The sequence below is a fragment of the Sceloporus occidentalis genome, unplaced genomic scaffold, assembly GCF_023333645.1.
Source record: "Sceloporus occidentalis isolate IW3139 unplaced genomic scaffold, rSceOcc1.0.p SCAF_45, whole genome shotgun sequence".
In the NCBI taxonomy this organism is placed as follows: Eukaryota; Metazoa; Chordata; class Lepidosauria; order Squamata; family Phrynosomatidae; genus Sceloporus; species Sceloporus occidentalis.
In genome coordinates this window covers 4,733,388-4,756,766 of record NW_028317025.1, presented here as the reverse complement: position 1 = coordinate 4,756,766, position 23,379 = coordinate 4,733,388, and the positions used below count along the sequence as shown (strand labels likewise).

Genomic DNA, 23,379 nt, shown 5'->3' with positions numbered 1-23,379 from the left:
TGGAATAGGTCACAACATACTGTAATTTGAGTAGAAGAAAGGCTGTTCTGCCAAACCAAGAATATTGCTTCAGTGCTGGAATCTGTATTATGGAACCAGCATGTACACACTTTTATTTTTATTACACGCATTATAGTTTCACCTGTGAGAAGATATATAACATAATTACAGATGATGATACCAAGCCCTTTGGTATCTTTTTAAATATGTTCGTGGTAGTATGTTTAGCGATGTCTGGATTGACTTTATAATTTTGTTTACAGAAAGGAGCAATTGTGTTTAAATACCCCATTTCCATACTTTTTGTGGGTGCTTTTAAAGAACAAGGGCCATATATTATAATTATCTGTTACTAAAGGCAGCAAAAATAAATTACACACACATACAACACGCAGTAAAAAGAGGCTAAAGCAAATACTACAGTTTAAAAATAACTACAGTACGAAGAGATCACATTGAAAAGATACATAATTTTGTGATTTTGTCACCAATAGTGTACTCTTTTGGAATGTGGGAAAAGGAAGGAATGGGAGGGTGGATAAAGTCATAACATGAGTATATTAATTTTATTTTATAATGGGGTACATATTATTTTGTGTATACTGACCGAGATGCAGATTTAAAACCATTTTAATACACATTCCTCAGTTACATATCTGCTTTATTTCTTATATTAACAATTTTAAACAAAAAAAGATATGAACAGTGCTTTTATGCATTTGTAATTAATGTATGTTAATGTTCATTTCAGATCTTCCTGTATTGTATTGAACAACTGCCATGAAGTCTTGTTTTATTGCCCTGAAATTTAAATTGACAAGACAAAAGTGTGTACTTTATAAGGGCTTATACATTGTGTGTGAGCATGGATGTGTGATTGTGTGTGCGTGGATGTGTAATTGTGTGTGTATGAGTATGGATGTGTAATTGTGTGTGTATGTGAGCATTGACATGTAAGTATGTGTGTGAGCATGGATGTTCAATGGTGTTTGTGTGCGAGCACATATGTGTAAGTGGGATGAGATGGACTCTGTGTGTGTTAGAATTAATGTGTACATGTGTGTTAGTGAGTATGAGTAAGAGTGTGTCATTTGTGTAAGTGTGTTTACATATGTGTGCCAGACAAGTTGTTTGGGGGCAATGATGGCACAGACCAGCTGTTGGGGGGCCCAGGGCAATTTTCGCAACAGGGCCTTGTGGTTTCTTGTGATGCCCCTGTATACTTTGCTATAAATATATACATTTTATGTGTAATGTGTGTAGATGAGATATATAAGTTCAATCTGTAGGATGTGCTTGTGTGCCCCATATTAAGTGCATGTTAGTCCTGGCCAGGGCAGGAACAGTGCCTGAAGTCAAGCCTTGTGCATGTGAAAGAGAAGAGGACATAGAGTGACCCATGTTGGTAAGGTGTCAAAAGGAAGTCAATGAGTAACTTATTTAAAAAAAAAAAAAAAAGGAAGGATGAAGGGAAGATGGAGTCAGTGGAAGTCTGTAGACAGGGGCGGGCTAGGCCGCTGCCTCTCCCATTGACCATTTCCTTGGTGAGTAGTAAATTCATAGAGGGACTTACTGGTAGCAGCTGCCAGTAAAGCCCACATATTGGCAATCCTTCAGTTCCTGCAGGTTAAGCATGGTGCTCAGACACAGGCAGCTTGTGTGGACAGTGAGGGTGACAGTAGAATAGACCACGAAGGATGAGCCCCTTCCTGAGCATACAAGGGTAGGCAAGCTGGGAGGGGGTCCTAAATCTAGATGTTTGTGTGAGGTATGGAATGAGCGCGTATATGTGAATCTGTGTGTACGTGAGTGTGTACATGTAGTGTCATTATATGTGAGAATATGTACTGTATGTAAATGTTTGTGTTAGGTAGGTGTTTTAACTATTTCTAACAGCGTATAAAGTCGAGCACATAGGCATGCCATCTCCATAGGCAAACATTGGCAGCAGAATAGATTGCACTAAAGAGTCCAGTGACTTTCAAAATTGCACTCTCATAGGATTCCACCTTTGCTACAAGTCAGTTGGTGAAATTTGGCTAGATCTGCCCCAGTGCTATTACTGTGAAGCAGAAGCATCTAGGACTAAAAACAGCTCAGTCATTAAGTGATAGGCCACACACACTCACAGAACAGTGCTGATAAGTGCTGAAGCGTGTAGCAAGTAAAAATCACCGGTGCTCTGTAGAATCAAACTGCCTCTCCAAGCAGCATCAGCAGAAACGCTGTGCATCTGGATCTTCATTAAAATGGTTTTCGTGACCATGCAGCTACACGCAAGACAAAAATCACTATGCGCAATTCTAAGCATCAGCTAGAGCGGTGTAACGCATACTTCAACTGGACTTTAGAGCAGTGAAATTGTGTCCTCTGGAGCGATGAATTTGGAAGATGGAACAAGTGGGGTAAAGGCAGGCCCGTGTGGTCAAATCCAACAGACGAGCTAGTGTAACTCAAATTGCTGAAAAAGTTAATGCTTGTTCTGATTAAAAGGCACCAAAACACAAAATGCAACCAGTCAGGGTGCCCATGCTGACCCCTGTCCACTGCCGAAAGCGCCTACAATGGGCATGTGAGCATAAGAACTGGTCTACAGGGCAATTGAACAATGTGGTATGGTCTGATGAATCACGTTTTCTTTTACATCACTTGGATGGCCGTGTGTGTGTGTGTGTGTGTGTGTGTGTGTGTGTGTGTGCGTCGCTTACTTGGAGAACACATGACACCAGGATGCATCCATGGAGCCCCCACCTCGTAATTTACAGGACTTAAAGTATCTGCTGCTAACGTCTTGGTGCCAGATGCCACAGCACATCTTCAGAGGTCTAGTGGAGTCTATGCCTCAATGGGTCAGGTCTGTTTTGGTGTGATTATTTGATGTGTAAATGAGTGTGTGTGTGTGTATAAGTTAACATGTAAAAGAATGTAAGCAAGTGTAAAATAAAACAGATTCAGATGTAACACATGTATATAGATTCATTTCCATCATGTGTACTGTAATAAAAAGGTTGCATAACTGTGTGTGTGTTTATACGTTTGCATAAAATACCATATTTGCTTGATTATAAGACAAGGTTTTTTCCAGAGCAAATGCTCTGAAAAATACCCCTCGTCTTATAATTGGGGTCATCTTATAATCAGACCTCAAATAGATCTGACTATGAGACTAAGATCCAGATCCCCTGCAGCGATGCAGGGGACCTGGATCCTCCTGTGTATGCCCCCCCCCCCAATGCTTCTGAGTCCCCGGTGCTTAGTCCGAGCAGCGTGTAGAGCTCTACACGATTCGCGTAGTGCGGAAGTTGTCTACGTGAATCGCGTAGAGCTCTACACGCTGCCTGGACTAAGCACCGGGGGACTCAGAAGCACCAGTAAGTTTGGAGGGGGAGCGGGAGGGAGTGTTAAATGGGGGTCATAAGGCATTTCTGGAGGCAGAGTGCTCTGTGAAATGCCTTTTAACCCCCTTAATGGCACTCTGCCTCCAGAAATGCCTTTTAACCCTCTATACGCCACTCTGCCTCCTGAAATGCCCTATACCTCCCTATATGCCACTCTGCCCCATAATATGCCTTTTAACCCCCTAAATGCCAGAGTGGCATATAGGGGTATAAGGTATTTCTGGAGGCAGAGTGGCACTTAGGGGGTCAAAAGGCATATCATGGGGCACAGTGGCATTTAGAGGGTTAAAAGGCATATCATGGGGCACAGTGGCATATATGGGGTATAAGGCATTTCTGGGGCAGAGTGACAAGCCTGGGGCAGATGTGCATAACTGGGGGGGCAGGTTGAAAAAAAAAATAAGGAAATAAAAACAAAATATTTTTCTCAATCATAGCTTTTATTAACAAACAATTGTTAACATAGTTTACATGAATTAACATTTACTGGTAAAACTTTTTTCCTATAGGGATGTCTTATATTCAGGCTTTTTCTTTTTTCCATAAATTAATATTCAGATTTTGGGGGGTCGTCTTATAATCAGGGTCGTCTTATAATGAAGCAAAATATGGTAATATACGTAGATTAAAAAAAAAAACATAAAAGGGAGTAATTAACAGAAGCATAGGTCAACAGAGTGCCCGATGGGTTACTGTCTTGGGCTTGCCCCCTGTGTCATCAGTTGCCAGCCCTGTCCTGGATGTAGTCCCAGTCCACAAGCCAGGTTGCTACATTTACAATTTTTACTAATAGTAACAGTTAATAGCTTTGCTGAAAGGGTCAATGGTATATATAATTATATGATAACAGTAGTGTGTCATAAACTGCAGAATTTTATGGGTCATAAGGCTATTGTGAGCATACGACCAGGTAAAGAACCAAATTAAACTTATGGCTTTTATATTGAGCAGACAAGAGGGTCTGAATGGTTCCATGCATTTTTATAGTCTACTGAACTTAGTTCTGGTTCTGCAGAAAGTATTTATTTTCTGCATACCTACCATTTCTTAGCAACACAAACTTTTAACATAAGAGAAATGACCCTAACAACAATTAGATACCACTGCAACCCACTTACGCATGGCATTCTTACGTTTCTGAAACTAAAGGAAAATATTACCTCCCATACTCCCACATGTAGCTGTATCTACAAGCAAAACGCTTAAGGCGTTTACCATTACAGCAGATAAACAACCTACTAGCCATCCTTTCATGTCCTGTCTGTACTGCCATACTGTATGTACACACACACATATATAGGAAAGCACAATCCTACCATTCATAAAATACCAGGCAAGTATAGATAGGAAAACAAACATCTGCATATAGGCTTGCAAGAAGGGAGAACAAAGGATGCAAAGGACCAGTAGAAACAAATTAGAATAATGGCACACCATAAAAACCACGGTGAGGGTGTATACAACCAAGCAACCTAGGATTCTACACCATCACCACCAACACAGATGAGAGGCCTCAAGGAAACTCTGTGGTATCACACAATGGAAAGGTCAAAGGTAATGCCTTAGATCATATTTCTCACTCAGCCCTTTGGGCTGTAAAGTCTCCAGGATATTAATCCACTAGGTCTCATTCTGTAATAGTAATTTTTCACAATTACAACCACGTCTAAGTGGTCAATAACTTGGAACCTCAGCTTATTGGTAAAATCCCCTGCCGACTGGGGACTTGTCTCCTCCTGTACCTGCCAATATGGCTCTAATCTTGCTTTTGTGTTTCCCTACTTGTGCTTTTATTTTTCTCGTGTTTTTTCTCATGGTTTCACTACGTACAGAAAGCTACAGCTAATAGGTGTATCTTGTGAAACAAATGGTCCTTTTTGTCTCATAGTGTACACATAAACAATCTCTTCCCTGATGTGATTATCAAGTCTGTGATGTTGTTTAGTCAATAAAGGTGCTGGATAGCCTCCTTAGACTCCATAGGATACAAAGATTCATATACTGGCATCTGCTGACACTATTATTTTGGTGCATAGAAACTGGGAGAAGGGTGGTTCCTTCTTAAGGTCAGTGGAAGCTTTCAAACTTAAATGGGGTGGAGATGACAATGTACTGTCAGAGTACAGCACGTAGAGCAGGTTCAGATGCATCAACATCTAAAAGATATGGATGAGACAGATCAGGCAAAACCAATATAAGAACAGAAAAAAAGAATCAAGACTTATGTCTCATGGGAGTGATGTTCCTCAAGAGAGAATGAGAATGCCAGAATATGACCCGGATAGACTACAAGAAAAATGTCCATAAAGTATCCAATGTCATTGGAACATAGTGGGGGCATTACATAGAAGAAAAGACATTACGGTATACTCTACGTGCTCACATCTGGTTCTAAAGGCAGTCTTCAGCAAATCCCCCTCTCAAAAATGAACCAGATTGTATGCTCCACGTAGATCTAATTTGGAAAAAAATGTTCAAGGAAAAGTGACAGTAGATATCTACTCATTGTAGTTATTTTATTTAAGTCCCGTCAATCAGTAGCAGCACCAGCAGGTTAGGTATAATAAAAACCTTCTGAAGGTTTTCATGTATATAATCCATCAAATGTTTTAATTTAGACTCTGAGAGAGGGTAAATCCTTACAAATGGCATGGAGCTCCTGGAAAGAAGTCTATTGAACAGTCATAAATACAGTATATCCTTAATCTTTCAAATCCCTCCCCACAATACTGGACACCTTATCTTGTGATGGAAAAGTAACTGGATATACAGGTAATTTGAATAAACTGGCTGTCCTGCATCTTGGACAAGGTCTACATTTCCCACATCCCAGATTAAGGTTTAGAATAGGTCTGTAAAGATATTAGCATGTCCCAAAAATTCTGCACAGATTATATGACTTTAACATTACTAATTCATTCCACAGTAGTTAAGTACAAACTTGGTTGCCAGTAAATGTAATCTCTTCATGGACATCCAACTCTTTAAAATGATCTTCCCTAAATTCCTGTACACACTCCAAACCCCACCACGACCACTGAAGTTTAAAGAAAACAAATATTTTAGTTACATTATGCAAATGTAATTGCAGTGGAGGAAACACTGGCTTTAATTTTTATACATGCCAAAAACTTGTTAATGGGATCTACTATATTTAAGGATCTTATGCTAGAACAACAATTTATCCGACAGGTGGACCTTACCAGTGGTGGTAGACAACCCCTTACTTAGTTTGTGAAATGGATAGGCCAGCTTCTGTTTTACCCAATGGGATAGGTTGACCACATTGGCCATTTTTGCAGGGACACGAATACACTTTTCATATTGATGACCAGCACAGGTAAAGTGCTGACCTGCAATATGTGGGAAGTATAGTCTCCTGGAAGGAAACAAATTAGTCAGTTATTTATCCCCCATACTGCGGGGGGGTGGGGGGGGTCACTTTATATTATATTCTGAAATTTAACCAATGCAGGGACTGGTAGCTACATCTCACAAATCCATGGTTTGCCAACCTGTAACTTGTAAAAAGTTATCTTACTTCAGTGGTTAATCTGCTCTTGAAGTAGGACTGCAATAATGCACTCATATATCAAATATGCTCAGTATTATTCCTGCAAACATGCGTAAAATAACATTTAATGTCACCAAATGTTTCTCCCTTTGTTAAAGATAGAGGGCATATAATCGGTTCACCTAGCCTACTTTTCACAGAAAAAGCAACATATTATTGGTCTTAGTGAAACCAGTAATTTTCCTAATTGTCAGGACATGGAGGCTGAATTATTTCACTGTTTATAGGAATGCCTGCAGATAAAAAAAAAACATTTTTGGCATTTGGTTTGTTATAACTTATAACATATGCTGCTTTCCATTCAAGCCAGAAGCAGCACTGTTTGGGCTCCTGCCTATGTCTGCTAATATCAGCTGATATGAACTATCAGAAGCGTATGTAACAAAGACCTCTATATTTTATTCCAAACAAGTGAAACTATTAGATTACTTACTTAATAGCATATTAAACTACTGGGCTTAACCTGTCCTCTTCTACCAGTCATGGATCTGGCTATTGTACCTCTTCCCGAGTTTTGTCTAAAGGCTGTCTTGTACAGCGGGCAATTACTTTCAAGGGATCTATGTAAAAAGTGGATATAGAGGCAAAGTGGATATAGAGGCAAAGGTGATAATTGTTAACCTTGTTTGCATGTGCCTACCCAGAGTCCCTTGTGGTTGTTGAAGCATCATGAGATTTCTGAGGGAAAAACAAGCCTTCTGGCTTGTCTGGTGTCTGTAGATGAGTGTTTAATAATACTTCTACTACCCCTTAAATTTAAGTGGAAGGGTTTCCATCACCTTTTACCCACCATAACTTATGTAATGGTATTTATATATATGTTATATATATATATATGTTATATATATATATATATTATATATATATAATATATATATAATATATATATTATATATATATATATATATTATATATATATATATATATTATATATATATATATATTATATATATATATATATATATTATATATATATATATATATTATATATATATATATATATATTATATATATATATATATATTATATATATATATATATATATATATATATATATATATATATAACAAAACTGGCATGCACTCTGTACACAGCTCACATATATTATACATACATCCCATATATCCATGCACTATTCATAAACACACAGTATAACCTTGTAAGCAGAACTCTAGCCTTCTAAAGCGTCTCTCGAACCTGGCTATTAACTTCTAAGTTCAATTCTTAGCAACTCAATTTGTTTTAAGGTTGGAAGTTTAAGTTTTTTCATCTTCTAATCACTATATTCTGTCCTTGCTTTTATCACTCAAAAGAGATTATTTTCATGTTGTTTTCTATCAACATGTCCTAGTCTCACGGACGGTTGATGGAGACTATTTTTCAGGGCCAGTACACAGACCTGGTCTATCTGCACTGACTTCCTTGTGAAACCTTCGCAGATATCTGTTAGAGCAACATCAAATGATAGGAAAATAAAGCTATTTATACTGTCCAAATTGAGAGGGGAATTAGACTGATGAACCCAGGTTCAGACCGACACATTTAACCAATGGAAAAGGGGTATGTTTCTTGGACTTTAAGGTGGATATTTAAGTCAAATATAATTACAGTGCCTTTAAAATAAGGTTAATTAAGCATCAAAGACTGCATAGAGTTTAGAAAACAGCAAATGATGGCCTGGGAGGGAGCAACATTAGGAGGCTTTGCACCCAGGTTGTGCAAAATAAAAACTGCCTGCCCAGCATAACCCATGTTGGACTAGCAGGAATGGCAGAGAATTGGGTATTAGGGTAAATAAGAGCCTATTTTAAATCAGATTGTACAAGCATGTTTCTGCCCTCCTAATCCAATGCAGAGGGTGACTATTAAATGCCAGCAAAGTCATGACTAGCTGCAGTATCTGGTGGGTGGTAATGATGCCTACTCTCTGGGTTGGCAACAAATATTTTTTCATTTTTAGTTAGAGATGGGCGCTGACTGTGTGGTCGGGTGTAGTGACGGACACAAATTGAGTGCAAGGACAGCCCTCCAGCTTTGGTATTTGCTTAAAAAAAAAAAAAGACTATGACTTGGTGGTCAGACTTGTCACAGGGTGAAATTGGGGCTATTGCCCTAAGCATCCCAGGTTGGCTGGGCAATGAACGCTAAGAGACATGCACTGGAAATCCTCTCAACATAGCAGCTGAGCGGGGTGTCTCAACTAGATATCTTGATGAGGGTGTGTATGAAAGGCTATGAGACATTGTTGCATGCCCACAGTGCCCAGATGCATGCATGGTCAGGTTGTTGGAAATATCTGTGCAGATGTGCAAGTGTAACTTAACAGTTGTCCTTGGTAGAGAGGAATGCAGCATGAGTTCATGGTGACTTCGTATTATATGGACACCTAAGCCATCATATGCACTTTAATGGATAGGATACCTGCATGTCCCCTTTATATTAATGTGCTTAACGGGGTTGTTTTTTTTTTTTAGCTAAGCACATCTCCTTCTTGCCAGTATACAAACCACCAGCTCCAGTTGGCTGGTGCGAGAGTTCCAGAGAGTCTAAAGAACCCCCTATCAGTGAACATGTCCAGAAAGCGCTTCAATTGGTTTCGATGGGAATTATTTCCTGAAAGTGATTGGCTGTTTGAAGCAGCCAAAGCTGGTGTGAAAATCAGACCACAGAAGGGGCAGTGTATGGAAGAGGAATTAGAGGAAATAGTGAACATAATGACAAAGGCTGGGTTCCCAAGAGTTAAGATGAGATGGAAAAATGCAGTGACGGAAATAAAAGAATGATATTCATTATAATACATAGCATATGTTTGCGTTCATACAGTTTTCTAACTTATTTCAGTCTTATATGCAGCAGAGGCTCTCAACAGTTTCTGGCGGAGTATGTCTCTTTTGTAAATGATCTATAGGAGTCATACATGGTGACAACCCACTGTTGTAGTTCTCCTTTTGGGTCCTAGTTGCTCCATTTTGTTTCTTTTGCTGGCAACAAAGTCACCTTGAATCCAGTAGAAAGAAAGCATCGGCTTTAAGGAACTTACCTCAAGATGTCACTGAAACTAGCAATGCCTCAGGGATATATAAACAATACAATGTGTGTCACTGTTTGTTTAGTAAACACATTGCCACAACGCTTCCACTTCACTGTAATTGCTTCCTAAATTATAACCGCTCTTTAAAAACATCATGAAAACCAACTTGCAACTGTTTCTCACGCAACTTGACCTCTGCAATCCTTAAATGAAGAACCTTTCAGGAAACTGCAGACAACCAAGGGTGTACACCCCCGTTTCTCAAACACAGCTAGAATTTACCACAACACCTATTAGTAATAACTTTATTAATTTATTTAATCATGGCATTCATTAATTTGACTGTATTAATTGTTATTAGATGTGTTTCTTTGAAAATATTTCTTATTTGCAAAAAAAACCCCAGTAGATATATTATTATAATTAATGTTTTAAAGATAAATTCTGGTGTAAAATGGTGTCGTTGTCAGGAGCATCCCATCAGTTGCTATGATGATTACACCATATCCAGCACTTTTGTTCCAGATTATAGCTTTTGAGACTGATTTTACGTTGTATTTTAGAGCGATGCATTGATACTCAAGGTGACCAAAGTAAGTTCCCTCAGGGGACACAGCGTAGGAAATGCGACAATAACTTTGCATTCCTTCTGAAAGTTATACAAGGGAACACAAACCAGGCAGCGTGAACAAAAATCTAACTTTGCTGCATTTAAATTATATTCCACATAGCAATATTATTCTTATTATTGCTGTCAAATGTTTAGACTTAACAGACATTACTATTCAGTGAGGATATAGTTAATTTGGCAGCAGATGTGCCCCCAAACCCCCATTATGTGTCTGTCAATCTATACCAAACGTGTATATATCTTATTCAAGCAATCAGTTTTTAAATATCCGCTTTTAATATGATAGAGCTATATAAAACAATAAATAATAATAATATTAGTACACAAGCCTCCTGTCTGTGAACAGAGCGCCGGCACCCAATCCATTCCGCAACGAACTCCACGCCGGGTGTTACATAAACCTTTCTCTTCTCCCAGCTGACTAACAGCTCTTGTTTACTGGTTGGATACTGGTCAGAAAGGAGGGGGGAGAGACTTTGGAAGAACTAGTGTCATATATGTGCGTGGATAGAATTTTGGGGAGAAATCTCCTTTTCTGCAAACTTTCTTTTTTGTTTGTTTCTTTTTCTGTATGATCTCCGAAGACGAAGAAAAAAAAACCAACAACAACAAAAGAAGAAGAAGAAGAAGAAGATCTGGAGCTGAGGGTTTTTTTTCCTGTCTCTCAAGTACTGATTCTTTCTCATCAATGAGCTTTTGTTTTTCCCCGGTGGGGTGAAGACATTTTTAAGCGATCATACACACGCTGGGCCGTAGAAGAATTCCCGCATGCGTTTCGGAGCATTGGCCAGCGCTACCTTGTTGATCATTTCAGAAGCCACACTTGTTTGTCTGGAGGGAAACGTCCTTTTCTCTTGCACCCCTTGCAAAATTTCGGGGTGGAAAAAGAAAACTAACAATAATCTAAAAAAAAAAAAAAGACCCGGAGTTTTTCCCGCCCCCTTTTCCTGCTGCAAAATTCAGGAAGTTGTTTTGTGACATATTGTGGATTACTTTGGAGGATTTGCTATAAATAATTTCCTGCGCTCGGTGAGAAAGAAATACGGGGGGGAAAACCCCCAAGTTGGCTCAGAGGTTACAGATCCTGTTATAACCGGCGCCCCTGTGAGGGACGACAAGATCTGACACTTACAGAGTTCTGCGTATTGATAAAAACGAAGGCACTTTGAAGATTCCGTGTTCCGGCAAATCGCTCGCGACCAACGAGGGTTTCCCCGCTCTAGCAAGAGAGCTTGCTGTTTTTCCTCCCTCCTTATCAAATTCGGACATTATTTCCCAATCGAAGCTGCTTATATAAATCATCATGCTGCCTCCATTCGTGAGCTGTCAGGATCATATCGTTAAATAGGACTTACCAGGGGGTTTATTTATTAGTTCTAGCTGGGGGGGAAGGAGGTTGTTTGCCCCCTCATTCTTTGGAAAATACCTCCTGCTCTCTCCTTCTTCTGGGAGCCCCTTTCAGGATACGAGTAGCCGGAGAGAAGGGATTGCCATGGGACAGAGTGTGATGGGGGGTGAGGGGTACCCCAATAATAACCCCACTCTCAAAGTGGGCTGGAAGACCCTACTGGGAGTCCTCGCTATTCTGAGTATGGTTTTCTGCGGCCAGAGCAATGGAAAAAGTGAGTATATTTCAAATACCGGGTGCATACTATACAACGTGTGTATGGAGTACTTGTTAGCAACTTACACATAGACGCACACATGTGTATAAAAAATGATCTGTGTGACGTCAACTCGGCAAATTATGAACCGACTTTTTAGTAAACATTGAGCACGATCCTCCGACGGGTATTTCCTCACATATCTTTCTTTTATTTATATATAAACATAACACGGTATGTGGTATTACTGCGAGTGGCGTCTTCACACACCTACGCTGTAAGCCTTCGTTGTGTAACGCCGCTGTGACATTTCAGGTTCATGGCTTGCAGATTTGTTTTGTTTTAATTTGTGCTACGTGGCCTTCGTGCCTGTCTTTTTTTTTTTTTCTTTTTAATAGAAAAGGCCCCGTGGCGTAGTTGCAGACCTCGGTGTAACATAGCTCGCAAGGCCTGTGTTGGCGAGCCCTCAGCGGTATAGTTAAAATCGAGCGAGGCTGCTGGGCCCCGCGGGGAGTAGGCCGCGCTGCTGCTTTCGGTCAACATTGTAAACAGAGGCGGGGGGGAGGGGCCGGGACCTGCCGCTTAGGCCGCCGCCTATCATGCCTGACAGGAGAGCGCACGATCAGATCCAGACATAGCGCCTCAGTAGGCCCAGATTATTATGTAGTCTAACATAGCCCTTCAGACAAAATATTTATTTAAGATTGCTAAATATTTGACTCCCAGGCTGCTTTATATATATCTCTTCCTAGTAAATTCAGTGCTTGCTGCATTAGGAATACCGCTTTCCGATTTGATCACACAGGAAGACACAATCTGTTTAAGTACATATAAACTGATTGCTTGCATGCGTGTGTTATATGCGCCGCTGATACACGTATCTCCATAGTCATTTTGTTGCAAGTTACATCAGGATCAAGTTTAACTGGAATCATTCCAGAGATTTGTGTTGATAATGCAGCCAATCCCCATGTTTGTGATTTGAACCAGCATGAGGCTCTCTGAATTATATACTGTAAAAACAAATGAGGCTTTTATTACCAACACAGACACGCAGCCATTCCTTGATCTGTTTAATTAAATTGTTTTAATGTATCATGCACCATGTGGCTGTACACACATTACCTGTCAATTTGTTAAGAGGGTAAGAATTATGGTAGGTGCTGATTACATTGTGCTTCACGTATCTATTTTTTTTCTTGTATTTTGCTTTTGTTATAGCATAACTCATCTAGATAAAAAAAAAAAACACTTTGCAATCCTATATTCTGCCCCCCCCCCCCACATGGGAAGATATTTTTAGAATGGTTATCTTCCTTATCTAGAATATTACACACACACACACACATAATTTGCTACATGTTGTATACATATTAGTAACACTAACACACTCTATTCTTACAGTTGGAAAAGTTTTTACAGTGTTATTTATAGAGCACTAGTGGATTCTCTAGCGCTTCTGTACCCTGCTCTGGAATGTGATCTCAGTGACATCATAGCCCTTTTAGTGAATGAAAAGAAGCATGTGATGTCAAGAAAAGTTTACTGATCTCATTATAATACTAGAGTTATCTTTTGGGAAGGAAAGTCTCTACTAAATCCATAATGCTGGAAAATCGGCCAGTATGAGCGGGATTGAAGTTATAGCATTTCCATTAAACGTTCAGCGACAGGGTTAACAACTAAGGGTTTTGACTTGGATGTGTGGACCCATCATGCAAATATTGTGCTAACAAAAACCCACAAGTCCTCTTCTACTTGTATTACCGTGTCTTGGTTTGTCCGTACTGCCATCCTCATAGTTCTAGTAATGTGCCCCCCCCCTTTGAGTGGCAACTGTGAATGCATTTCTGTCCTGGGGATGTTGAGAAGTGTCACTGAAGCCTCTCTTTTTGCAGTTGCAAGTTTGAGCAGGCATCAGAGAAATACCATCTGATCCGAGTTTAAAGTGACTAATATGTGTGTGCTACTTCATGTTTCTCATTTTGATAAGGGTTTTGGTTCCAGGATTAGTGTCCAAAGTTGCATCCATCTCAGTACCCAAGCCCATCTGATGGCTTTGCGTATGTTGAGTGCCTACTCAGGTCCCGTTTTGGGGGTGCCAACATTTTGTGCTTTCTGTTACTGGTCTGTATGCAGGTCAGACATATTATATATATAAATATCTGTACACGATTTCACAAAATGTTCTCGGCAATAAAACATTTTAGGAGCCATGGCTAACTGGCACTTGAAAATTGTCCTTCCAAATGGATGCATCCTCTCCTACATCTGGCACTGATGGACAAAGTGTATGTCGGTGTCTGGATGGGAACATACCATATTTGCTCGATTATAAGACGACCCCCAAAATCTGAATATTAATTTAGGGGAAAAAAAGAAAAAAACCTGAATATAAGATGACCCTATAGGTGACAAGTTTTACTAGTAAATGTTAATTAATGGAAACTATTCTTTTTAATAAAAGCTAATATTGAGAAAAATATTTTCTTGGGTTTTTATTTTCCAATCTGCCCCCAGGTTTGCCACTCTGCCCCAGAAATCGCGAATCGCGTAGATGTCTACCCGCTACCCCGACTACACACCAGGGAGTCAGAAGCACCAGCAGCGGAGGTTACCAGACAGGAGGATCCAGGTCCCCTGCAGTGCTGCGGGGGATCTGGATCTTAGTCTCATAGTCAGACCTATTTGAGGTCTGATTATAAGATGACCCCCAATATAAGACGAGGGGTCTTTTTCAGAGCATTTGCTCTGAAAAATCCTTGTCTTATAATCGAGCAAATACGGTACCTTGCATACAATACTTAAATTCATGCATATAACTTTTCTAATACTTTGCAACATTTTATTATTGTATTGACGTTATGCATGTTTGCTATTCTTACCTCACCTGCCTGTGTGATTATGTTCTGTACCATTAGAGTAGGATACTTCAATGTCACTCTGATAAGGCGATTAAACGGAGAATACCTCTCTATGATCTGTTGGGAAAAAGTAGGCACGCTGACAGTTTCATATGCTGTTTTCTTTTAGAATTAAGATGGCCAGGCTAGCTGTTTTTCTTATCTGATATCGGACTCCATCTTTGTAGTTTGGCATGTAGGGGCTGCTTAAAATGTTAATCGTGGAAACTACTTTGTTTTTTAAGGGTTTATAAAGATGTGAACAGATCTACCAATTTCCTGACTCTTAAGACTCTAAGACTAGTTTCCAAACAGTGGCAGCCTGACTACTATATGATGCCAAATGAATTCACTTCAAACAGCAGGGACGTAATCCCACTGTTAATATTGGTTATAGAGATCCACCTGTGTTTATTTTTGTATAAATTTTGGTTTGACACACAGGTCTTATGAGATTTACATATTAAGTGTTTTGCACATAATTCAATCAAACAAATCTAACAATTATTCCTAAATGTTCACAATAAATATTTCTGTCAACAGGGAGCTTTCACAACACCATATTTATACTGTATATGCGACCCATAATTTAGAGTAATACAGGGACAAATTTCGAAGACAAGCTTTTTGCTATTTTTTTTTATCCATAATTGCGCACACCTAGTGTGGCTGACCAAAAAAACACCTGAAATACATTCACTCTGCTAATCTAGCTGCGATCAGAACAGGTCCTAAAGCCTACAATATAATATAGGCCGTGTGTCGTTATATTGCACAGCATCTGGGTGATGCTTTCATAATCAGCAACTCATAGGTACTCTCTTGTTTAGGAGTCTTTATATTAAGGATAAAGATATTTGGATCTTTTTTGGATCTCATTTCTTTTGTTGCTACTATTGCTCTGCATATGGGAAATATATCTTCGAGTGGATATTGGATCACAAACTGGAGTGAATTTGGCAGCATTGAAAGAAACCATTAGAGGATGTCAAATAGGTGTGGGAACAGTGACATTATTAGAATATAGGTTTTTGCCACAGAAAGATGGATAAATCCATCTGCCCTTCTAGTCGTCAACTGCTGAAGTTTCATAACTTATTCAGTCAACCTCTGGAATATGTAACAATCCATGATTGTTATATAGTTGCATAGAAATTTACCATGCTAAAGCCAAAACCGCTACAAGTTACAATTGCCTTAACAGGACAACTAGTATATTGCCCTATGTGCCACGTGCAGGAGATGCGTTTTAGCTGAACGCCTCAAGAAAAACAGCTGGGCTGTGGGGAAAGGGCCACATACATATTTACAAAGGAGACACCGTAAACCACGTAGCTATCATACCCATAAAAGTTAATAAGATGGCTGGCGTGTTCCTTGAAAGGCTAATCCTCCTCAAATGCTGTTCCTGTTCACATGGATGGAGTTGTGCAATTCTTCAGAAATTGGGAATTGCATATTACTCATAATAGCCCTATACATATTGCTGCTATTGACCACTATTGTCAGCAAGTAGATGTGTTTTTATAGCTGTGTTTTTTACCACACAAGATTTCTCTGTGGGGCAGCAAATGTTGGTTCGCCATGCAGATAAGCTGCCGTACAGAGTGTCAGCCGTCTGCGTGATTTGCTTGTTGCCAATCCTACGTTTTAATGAATGTGAACAGCCTTAATACATTAAGCTTTGACTTTGGATTAGTTTAAAGTTTGTACATATTGTAAGTGTACCTTTTTGTTAGAGAAGTACACATTTGGGACTAAAGCATTTCCGATATGCAGGATTTGAGAAGAAACAAGTTTCATTAAGTTATTTTGAAAATAACTCCCCACCTTATTTCACCATTATTATTTTTTTGGGGGGGGGGCGGCATCTGAAGTTCCCCTGCCAACTAATCCAATTCCAGAATTTTTAACCATGTTGTATAAATATAGATTTAAAAAAAAAAAAATGTAGCTATAATTTTTTTTTTCTTCTTCTAAATACCTATCTCGCGTAACCAAAGGCAGCTTGGCTCTCTATCCTTGATTGTATTTAAGTACTTTGTGTAAACCCTCCCACTTTTTTCATTGTAGCTTAGCCATAATGTTTGTTTTTGTCATTAGAGATTAAAGTTGTTTTGTACTATAGGGGTTAGGCTGATGACGTATAATTTAATACCTGTGTGTTTAAGGAAGTTCTTCCCACGTTTTGTGATGTACATCTTCCATTCTTGTGATTGGAAGTTTCTTTTTTCTTTTTCAAAAAAGTAAAGTTCAACACGCAGTTTGTGGTCCAAAGTTCTGCTGTTCCCTGCTGTCGACAAACAGCAGATAAATGCATATTCACTTTACTGTTTGGCTGAGAAGAGCAAATTAAGTCAAATATTAAAACTAAGAAGAAGAAAAAAAAAAAAGATTAACTGCAAATCTGAGTTTGGGATCACGCAGCGTTTTAGCATTAACGGATTAAGGAGAAGTCTCAATTAACACCTTTTTGATTTGTGACCTCTTGTGGTTTAAGTTTAATGCTTTGATTTGGGTTGTTTGGAAGTTGGACTCCTAGAAAGGTCGTTGAGTTTGAGTGTTTTCTGTTAAACCCTCTGTACATCTGCAGGGCGCATTCGAGTTAAGAGAACCTCGTATAAAAGGTTTAGAGAATTAATATCTTCGGACCAGGGGACTCCTGTTTTTTAAAGCTGTTTGGCATTGTCTTTAGTACATTTTGATCGATTTGGGACTCCTTAATGTGCTTTGACACCTTCAATATGTCAGTATATTCCCAGAAAGAACAGACTTTTGTAATTCCCTTAACCCGATTATTCTTGTTCCAAGAAACATTTGATATTGCCCTTCCATAAGATTTGGGCACTCTGGAATATCCATTTCTTAACTGTGTGTGTGTGTGTGTACGCTTTAGACAAACACAATGTACAGAAGCCAAAAAATGTCTGTGCCGTTTGCCATGGGTAACCTTGAAAATAATGTTCTTCTTGTGCAATTTATATCTAATACAGGGCTCGACAAAGCCAAGTCATGACTAGAAACCGCTTCCTGGCAGCCAGGGTCTTGCAGGGCTGCCATCATGAATGCAGTGTAGCGGGTGATGTGAAGCGCCCAGCAGGGTTTCATAAGGCTCGCTACATGACCCTGCTGGGTCCCTCACGTCAATCGATTCACCTAGCAGCTGTAGGAAGCATAGTGTGCAGAATTCACGATGGAAGAAGAGGGAAGTAGTGTGTGTGTGTGTGTGTGTGTGTATATGTACAGTGCTGGAGTCCAGCTGTGTATACTGTAGTATCGGTGTATATGTGTTCTATATGTATAGTGCCAAAGTCAGTATGTCTACTGTATTATAGTGTCAGATTTGATGTATAGGTGTCCGTAGTGTAAGTGTTTTAAATTGTTTTGTATGTATAATGTTAGCCACATGCGTGCATGCGCACACTGGCTGGGAGTGTGGTGCTAACGTGTACCATGTTAATAATGAGTGTTGGCATTTTAGAGTGTGTGGGTGTGCCGGGCAGAAGCAGAGGTTGTCTATGCGCATCCCACAGACATTCACTGGCTGCCAGAGAGGAGGATCCAGGTCCCGGTGAACGTCTGCGAGATGTGCGCAGACAATCTCCGCTTCTGCCCGGCACTTCCGCTGGGGCTTCGTGAAGCATCGGATGGTCATGTGATGCGGGCGCTCAGTCATAGAAACCCCAGAGGTTGAGAGAGGGGGATCCAGGTCTCCTGCAGCGCCTAGTCAGACCTCCTATTTGAGGTCCGATTATGAGACGACATCGAATATAAGTGAAGGGGGTATTTTTCCGAGTATTTGCTACGAAAAAAGTCTTATGTTCGAGTGTATACAAATCTTTATTATCCTTAATATTTTTATGAATCTCTATCACATCTTATAGAAGAGTTGACATGAAAACTGATATTTCATATATAAATATTTCAAATCTATTTTTTAAGTCATTCATGTTGCAACATTAAACACACAGGAGACTTAAAAATCATTGAAATGTTATAGTCAAAGATTATGGCTGGCGGCAGAGGTTTGTCCTTCTTGGTGGGAATCCCAGTCCTTGCAGGGCTGGGCCTCTCTGCATAGGGGCTAGTAAGAGGATCCATTTGATGTTGCGTGTGCATGATTCTCGTGTTTGATGCTTGTCTGTGTGTGTGTGATGAGTTCACGGCTCATTGCAACTGGGAATTTGATATTCTGAGGAGAGATTAATAGGGTACCCACCTCTGACAGCCTTTTTAGGTGCAGGTGTGTGTGTGTGTACAGGGATGGAAATTTCCACTATTTTACTCCTCTGGAATAAGTACAACAATGGATTGTCCAGGTGAAATACGTGCTGCTTTGTAAATGTATCAAACAACGTATACTTGTGACCAAACCTCAGTTAGATTTTTAGAGCCCAGAACATAATGAGTTTTCACTATTTTAGAACAGTCTAGTTTACAATTGTATATTTAATTGGATTTAAAGATTTTTTCTTTTTTTTTTTTTTCTTTTCCCTTTTAATTAAAACCTTGCCTTTGTCGAAGCAGTTATGCTTCTGGATTTAGTTCTGGATCCAAGAGAAATGCTACAGTACAGTAAATTTAATTAGGTTGAAATGACAGACAAATGTGTGCTTTAGAATTAAGAAGCAAATGTGGTTAACAGCGGACGTGGATTGTTTAGAAATGCCAATAAAACAGAATGTTATAAGAGTGGTCTTAGCACTTGATTTGTCCCTTTTTTATACATTGAGGTAGCTGAAAGTTCTAATATTCAATGGAACCTCACGTGGATCAACGCAACAACAGAACTTTATTATCTTTCACCATACAGTAAGTCTTTCCACATACACTCGTAAAACTAAACCACATCTTTAAGGCTGTAAATTATGTTTTTAAATTACAATAAATGTTCATATTTAGGTTGAAGCCTCCGAGGGTGAAAATATGTATGGTTTACAGTTTAACTTAATTTAAATTAGTGTTTGTGAATGTTGCCTATTGCAGTTGAGACAAGAGGTGCATGCATGCTCACAAACCTGGTGCTCTACCAGTAGGCAAGTGACCAAAAACTGGTCCACCGTGAAAAACTGCTTGGATTGCAAGGACAGAGAGCAATCGGGGTTTGCGTGACTGGTCTTTTGAAAATGGGCATGACTCGCTTTTTAAAGTATAACTATCGATTTGGCAATGTTAAACTGTTCCATACCAGCAGACATAAAGGGGAAGTACTGTGAAAAACATTTTGTCATTGACCATATAATACAGCGTGGTGTACATTGTATCTCCTTTTTGTTCCAATAAATATCCTCTAGCTACAGACCAGGGGTCTGCCATTGTTAGTCATGTGATAACGTGGGGAGCATTCTGAACTGATCTGATTATTTGTGGTAATGATAGAGGTATGTTCCCTCATAGGCTTTCCTTATTCAGTCAGTGTGTCTGGCTTGGTGATAAAGACCAAGCTGTTTAAAGGATAAGGAGTCCGTGTATAAATTGGGCTAAGGTGAGCTAGAACCTATGCAAATGGTTAATATGCAGCTAGCTGAAAACAAAATATTTTATATATATTTATATACTGTTCTGGAACTGTGTGCCAGGCCTTCTTGTCCAATATCAGTGCCTGATATCACAAATGCTCTTTTGGCTGTATGGGCACAAGTTTCCGAACTTATGTGGGAAGCCTTTCCAGAAGTGTGGGGGCTGTTATGCACCCAAAGGAGGGATGGGGGGGCTACTCTATTTTAATGCCCATGGTTTTAGAATGGGCTGTCAAACTAGCTTATATAGGTGAGAGTGTCAGGTGTTCATGCTTTTGGTCATATCATGTACATACGTGCAAGAAACGGTGAATAATATGGTATGCGGTACTACATTTTCTAGCATCTGTTTTCAGTAAATTTTCATCCCGAGAAGCTTGGGAGTTGTGTGGTTTCTCTATTGATAAAAAAAAAATCAAAAAACTTTTTACTATATATGTAAGCATCCAATCCCTATATCTTGAATTTGCTTGACTACAGTTTTTTTTTTGTTTTTGTTTTGTTTTTTTGAGTTAGATAATGTAGAACATTTTAAGTTGTTTTTATGGCTTGCGTCTGTGTGTATGTATGTTTTTTTTTTCTTCCCTTTAGTAGCTCTGCAAAGTGTAGTCGTGCATAGTACACAGCAGCCGGTTGTGTTGGACGGTTATTTTGCAGCATCTTACAACATTAGAAAACCATCAAAGTTCTCCTTTTAAGCTGCCTACCGTCAGTCACACCACCAATATGTTGTGAAATGCACAAAGCAATATCGTGTTTTTTTTATTATTTTTTGTGTGTGTGTAGATTTAGATAATAAAGCCTAAGCAGGTAGCAGTTTTCAGAAACCTTCATGATGTTTCGTGCTGTCATGAAAAAGTGGCCCAAGAACCTATAATGATGGCATGTAATGCCATGAAGAAAGCAGCTGTGTGTGTACACCGCTCGCTACCTGTCGCTTTTTCTGTTGTATGGGCCTGCCTTGCACCTGAGGCAGTCCCCGAGAACCGCCATTCATGATTTCCACGCCAGAAGTCTTGCGCCATTACGCAAGACTTCCTTTATTAATGGATGCGTCACATTCTCAGAAAAAATCAGGAGCCTCAGAAAAGTAAAAGAGGGAATGCCCTTTATGTTGTGTGCACCTACCTTGCCCTGTAGATGTGAAAAATATACAAAAACCATCTGGAGATGCAGCTGTATACATTGGCTGTTTGAGAGACTTTGGCAAAAAAGCATACAAAATTATGGTTCCCTTTGCCGCGAATTGGTTATCAAATGGTTGCACGATAAATGTCCAAATACTCCTTGTGAAATAGAAACCTAGAAAGTGCCAGCAGATCAAAACAACAAAAACCAAAGATTGGCCCACCAAATATCCTTGGTTGTCTGTTCTTTAAAAATCTATAGTTTTTATGGGGCTATTTAGAGCAGGTGTTCCAAAAACACCTATGCATGTTGGATTTTTCCAAATTCATGACACTTACATTAATAAATCTTGTAGTATTTCGGACAGCTGAACTGGTTTGGGGATCAATTTCATAGTAATTATTTTTACTTTTATTTTAATGTATTAAGTATACTAAATGTGGGACTATATATCTAAAAGGCATCAAAAGAAAGCTCTATCAGTCCTTGATGCATGGATGCACGGTTAAAGAACTTTAATGTAAAAATACTGGTCAGGTTTTTGGGAACCCCCCACTAGTAAAGAAGGGGTTAACGCCTGCAGACATCCGAAAGCCACAATGTATCTGTACATGTGCTTTTGTGACTGGATTCAAGATTGAACAAAGTGGTACATCATAACGAAAATGCTTACCTGCCACAGTGCCTGTATGTGCTTCTTATAGAGACACTTTACAGTACACAGGTAGGCTGTATCACCATATTTTAAATAAGATGCTGCTTCCTTTTCTTATTCTAATTCTGGGGTTTTTTTTTAATTATCCGCTTTTTTTTTTTTTTTTTTTTATAACACACCAAGGTGTTTTGAAGAATTCCTGATCTTGTACACAGTCATAATGAAACTGTATATGAATTCTACACGCTAGTGGACAACACGTGTCAGGAACGGGGTATCAATACGTAGAAAATTTCTTTTAACTAAGCTATATGACAGTCCTGTTATCTTGTTCTTGTAGTTTGTGTGAAACGCATACACTGTCTGCAGCTCTTAGATTGCCTCAGTCTGATCCAAATGCTCCCTTCATCGGAAGAGTGCAATTTGAGCCCCTATAGATTGTGTGTTAAACATGTCTGCGTGCATGCTCCAGGTAGGGCACAAAGTGTTAAAATGCTACTTTAGGAAATGGAGCACAGACATCGATGCTCCAATGCCTATTTAAAAAAATAAAAAAATAAAAATCTCTTTGGACAGAATGGGACATATGGCTCTTCCATATCTTGTGCTTATCTTGCTGGGTGAGAAGAGCTAAAATTACCTTATAAAATGGGGGAAATATATCTGTAGTTTTGTTTTGGATAAGAACGAGCACGACAAACATCCAGCAAAAGATTTTTTTTCTTACCTTTTTTTTTTTTTCCCCTCCTCTCACCAGGATGTGGGGTAGATTTTGCTTTATCATCTGCGTGAAGCAAACATGTTTTTCTTCTACCCCCCCCCTTCCACCCACACAATCCCTCACTGCTTCTCATGCACAAAGCCTCACCTCATTGCACTCAATCACTATCTCTCTCTCCTTATTTTCCCGCATTTCTCTCTCTCTCTCTCTCTCCC

The 23,379-nt window shown here is 39.3% G+C and overlaps 1 protein-coding gene across 1 annotated transcript in view; it reads left to right on the top strand.

The window, feature by feature from the left end:
* Positions 1–12,126: 12,126 nt before the first annotated feature.
* The window catches only part of INSR (insulin receptor), a 52,246-nt gene continuing 40,993 nt past the window's right edge, over positions 12,127–23,379 (top strand). The window contains exon 1 of the mRNA XM_089490487.1: positions 12,127–12,256. Within this exon, the coding sequence (XP_089346613.1) occupies positions 12,127–12,256 (130 nt within the window). The remainder of the gene's footprint in view (positions 12,257–23,379) is intronic.